Source organism: Theobroma cacao, chromosome 3 (genome assembly GCF_053813885.1).
Source record: "Theobroma cacao isolate CCN51 chromosome 3, ASM5381388v1, whole genome shotgun sequence".
NCBI classification, from domain to species: Eukaryota; Viridiplantae; Streptophyta; class Magnoliopsida; order Malvales; family Malvaceae; genus Theobroma; species Theobroma cacao.
Genome location: NC_142641.1, coordinates 41,749,968 through 41,754,642, shown reverse-complemented (window position 1 = coordinate 41,754,642; position 4,675 = coordinate 41,749,968). Strand labels below are relative to the sequence as shown.

Here is a 4,675-nt window from a genome sequence, read left to right as displayed (position 1 = left end):
AGCTAGGACTAGGAGAAACAGGATTTGGAAAATGGTGACTTCGTGAAAACAAATTGGGTAGTTCTCCGAGATACACAAAGATATTACTAGTAATCATCTGATTGTGTTAGCGGAGATGGCAATGGAGATGCAAACTCAATCCTGCAGCAAAACCTAGAGAAACTAGAAAAAGGAGATCCAAGATTGAAGGGTTTGATTCAAGCAAGAAGTTAATCATTGAAGTGCAAATTGATCTTCAAAAGAGAAAATAAAATGCCAAAAGAGCAGTTCACAATACTGCTTCAGAACTAACTGTAACTTGTAAGAATACAATTATTTAATTTATCTCCAATCTAAAATAAATAAATAAAAAGCCAATTATTCATTAATGGTAACAAAGGATGTAATATCATGAATAATGCTACTTTCCTGAGGCCTAATGTCTCTGCTCACATACCCTTTTCCCTCTTTCTCTCCGAACTCGTTCAAACCCACCTTCCCTCTCCGCTCCCACAACCTCTCTCCGAAATCCCTATGCGCGAAATACGCCTCTGCAGCCACCGAAACGCCACCTTTCTCTTCTTCATACACTTGAATAGGCAGCCTCTCGTAGTGTCCGATGCTGGTGCCTTCCAGTTCATCCAGTCGGGCTAGTCCCCGAGTCGACACGGAGTACAACTCGCCCTTAACTCGATGGCCATGCCCAGGAAGGTTGATGAGGTAAGGGATACCGTATGGGCCTATAACAAGTGGGTGGGGTTGGTGGGTCACATGGGCACCTAAAAACACGGCGTCTTTTTGGCGGATAAGGTCTTCAATTAGATAGTGATTTCCATGGCCTTGTTTCAAAGTTCCGTAGGTGAAGATCAGGGCTTGTTTGGCTTCAGCCATGGCCAGAGAGACAGAGAAACAGAGAATGAGAGGGTTGATGGGGAAAAGCCAGAAACAATGATCAAAGAATCTGGAGTGTTTCTTTGGTTTTCTTTCTAAACGTTATTTCCTTGTTCGGAATGCGAACCATTGGTTTGTGAGGGCGAACAATCTGGGCCAAGCCCTAGGTTTAAATGGAATGTAATAATCTTTGATATTACCCCAATTTGAGCTTCAAATTAGGACCCATTCAGGGAAAGCAGTCCAGAACCGAAAGCAACGCCCGCACCAACTTTTTGTTGTATGAGGCCACAACGTTAGAACCTGAAACTAGGGAAGTTAGTACCAGAGAAAAAAAATTTCATCTCAGCTTTGGGGAGTTTTGGACAACTACGGGGTCCCTCTTGATATCTAGATAATATAAAATAATCCAGCATAATTTTACTCCACTTTTTTCGTGTCTCCATGAAAACACTCGAAAACCTTTTCTTCTGCAGCCAAAACAAATGACTGTTCATATCAGAATCGCACTGTGGTGGTGGTGACTGGGGACCACATGGAAGTCCAATTGGGCCACTGGCAAAAGATTTTGGCAATTGGAGGTTTGAGTTCTTTTCTGTTTGATTTGATGGCTGAACAGCTTCAATCTGTGCTAGCACTTTATTGATTGGAGGTCAGCTCCACTCCAAAAAAACTTGGATGTATGATGGGACGTTGGGAGGAGGTTTCCGTGCGGGTTTGAAGGGTTTTGGGCCTATTTTTGGATAGACAAGGCCGAATAGGTTTTTCTTGGGTGGGGCCTAAAGATTTTTTGGGCACCAAATGCAAATACAGTCCAACAAAAGCAAAACAAAACAACCGGGGGGCCAATACAGGCTATGTTCGCCTGGCTGGGGTGAAAATTTTTTAAAACGTTATTTCCCCCAAAATCTTTTCACTAAATACTGGGTTTCCCATGCATATTTTAAAGCACCAACATGAAATTCATGGAGGGCGCCCGATCTTATCCATGTCACTTCGTAATGGCATTTGGTCCTTAAGTCATAACCAAAATCTTAAGTAGCAGTTGTTTGGACTTGGGACCCCAAAAATTAAAACTAAAACAACAGGAGACACAGTCATTTTGACCAAAGATGGTCTCGATTTTCGTTGCAAAGCGCGTTATCCAACTTCTAGACAAAGGAAAGCCACACTTAACTGGACGAGTAGCTTCTTGACACGTTCGTGATCAATACCTCTGGTTCCACCTGACAGGCACTCCTTCCCCCACTTGTTAAGAAAATAAAATGAAAAAATAGGCGTTCGTGTGCATATGTCTGTCGCTATTTGAAATGGCACAGGTCCCTAACATGCGTTAAAGAAAAAGAAAAGGAAAAGGAAAGAGATTTAGATGTCTGATTTGAGACCTCCAATGAAAGGAGAGCAGTTGTAGCTTTTTTGTTTTTCTCCATAGTGCCGAACCAAATACCAAAACGACACTTACACCTTCAATGTGGGGCATCTACCCACATGACTTGCCTTAACCCCCATGTTCCGATCCTCCAAGGAGAAGAAGATGATGGGTTCTCTACTCTTTGCTTTACACACATTTGCTTTGAACTGAACACCTCACATATTTTACGAGATTTTTATGGAGTTGATGGCTATCCTAACTCATTCATTTCTTTCACTAGTTTTCCTTGTGTTAACTTTTCCCTTTCATTTTGACTTCAAACAATTACTAACATTCATGCATATATATTGCAAGGAATATATGATGCAAAAATCGTGTTGAAGAAGGGTTGATAGATGCATGATCTGATGAGGGGAGATTAACAACAGGGAGAGGAAGAAAGATTGGTAGGGCTAGAAAAGGAGATAGTTGTACTCTTTTTCTCTGGATAATGGGGCGTGGGCTCTCTCTCGGACTGGGGGTCTTGGACAATGGACAACTTCATTTGAGATCGATCATTGATCAGAGGGTACGTACAAACTACAAAGTGAGAGATGGATGCATCAGTGGTTGTGCAAAAAGGCGTGTTCTCGTGTACTCTCCCTGCCTGTACATTGTACCCCGACAAATATCCCCTCCCTGGCATTGGTTTTTGTGTAATTCCCTTCATTCACCACGCTTGCTTGCTTGCATCTCACGTTCTCATAAAATCTCAAGAGAAGCGTCCGATAACCGCAAACCTCTAAAGAACATGGTGGGGTAACAATAATGCACGATTCAGTTTCACCTCTTGTGGCTGAGGAAACACAATGGTCAATGGTTGGTTTTTCAAGTTACTAGAGATTTACCCTCCAAGATTCTGCCGATATTTAGAAAATTAGCTTCATTCAGGGCATCTAATGTACATGGAAGTTGGAACCCCACGATATAATTAAAAATGTGCAAATCATTATTTCTATTTTTAATAATAATTGAATTAGAATATAACTTTAGACGAAATAGATGACAAAATTGTTTAAAATCCATATAGTAAGTATTATAACAGTCATCCTAACAAAGAGATATTTTATTAAAAAACACAAAGCTTTTGAATTTCAAGGTCAATAAGAACTGAAACGCACTTTCAGAACCAGATTCGGTGCCCTCGTGACTCGAGTTGGGAGATTGATAGCTGAAAACTGTGGCAATTTGTTACTTTTAATTCTCTCTGTCTTCCATAAGAATTTTGAGCTTATAGTAGCTACAAGATGTTTGAAAAACTCAAGACGGTGACTAATAGGAATTGATAGTTGGCATGCAGTCAAAGAAAATACTTTTATACAGGGCTGACTAATTCACGTTCAAATTAAGCTGTTTGTCTTCGTCGAACTCCCCTTAAATCTACTTTGGGCATCCCTTCGCTGAATGCAAATGCGGACTATTCTCAATACAATGTGCGTTCTCAACTGACAACTTTTTCTTTTTTTAAATGGTTGCTTTTTTTACTGTCTTTACAATGGATGATTCTTAGTCTAGTTGACAATGGGAACAAAAATTGTCTGTCCTCTCTTTCTGTTCGGGATTAAAGATAAGATAATATTAGATAACCTGTTATTTACATTAAACACATTAAACAAGCACGTCGCAAAAATTTATATACGAAGCAAGGAAGGAGCAGAGATGAGCGTAGACGATTTTTGTTTTGGTAATAGGATATGCTCTCATGGTATTGATCAGTCTCAAATCTTGAAATTTATAAGTTAATTGTGTCAAGTGCAAGTTCACTTACAAACAAGGCTCCTGGATTAAATAAAAAAAAAAACCCAAAATATAACAAGAATACCTGACACTAAAGAAATAATACTAAGATCTTGTGAAAATAGAAATAAAAAAATATAGTTGTTGAATTGTTTGATATGATGAAAGTTGATAACCGAGTCGAAGTAAGTAAAAGATTTATGCAAGATTGAATCCTAAATTATTAGGTTAAATAGATTTTGATTGTTAAATTGAAGTAAGTTTAGATAGTAAATTAAGATTGTATTTGAATATTTGATTTATTAATTTATATATATTTTCTTACTTGGAAAGTAATGTTTAATTTTTTTTTTAATTAAAAAAAAATATATATATATAGTAAGTTGGGGGCAAATTAACAATCATAACACGTGGATGATGTATTCTTAATAATGTTATCGACGTTGGAGAATTGAGGTAGATGATCTTGACTGTACAGGGAGTGAGTGAGTCTAGCTTCCCTCGTGAGGATGCGGAGGACTAACTCAACCTGAGAGGGTGGTCGGGACGCAGCTTGTCTCCAAAGCCTTTTCAGCATTTGTCCTGCTCTGTTTGGCAGTTTGTCAAAAGCAATTGCTGCCACCATTGCAATTTGGATATATGATACTGTCGAACACC

The 4,675-nt window shown here is 39.0% G+C and overlaps 1 protein-coding gene across 1 annotated transcript; it reads right to left on the bottom strand.

Moving 5' to 3' along the window:
- Positions 1-253: 253 nt before the first annotated feature.
- Positions 254-1,245, bottom strand: LOC18606031 (AIG2-like (avirulence induced gene) family protein). The gene has a single exon (XM_007039422.3). The coding sequence runs from the start codon at positions 868-870 to the stop codon at positions 358-360; it is 513 nt and encodes a 170-aa protein (XP_007039484.3). The 5' UTR covers positions 871-1,245; the 3' UTR covers positions 254-357.
- Between the last annotated feature and the right edge of the window lie 3,430 nt (positions 1,246-4,675).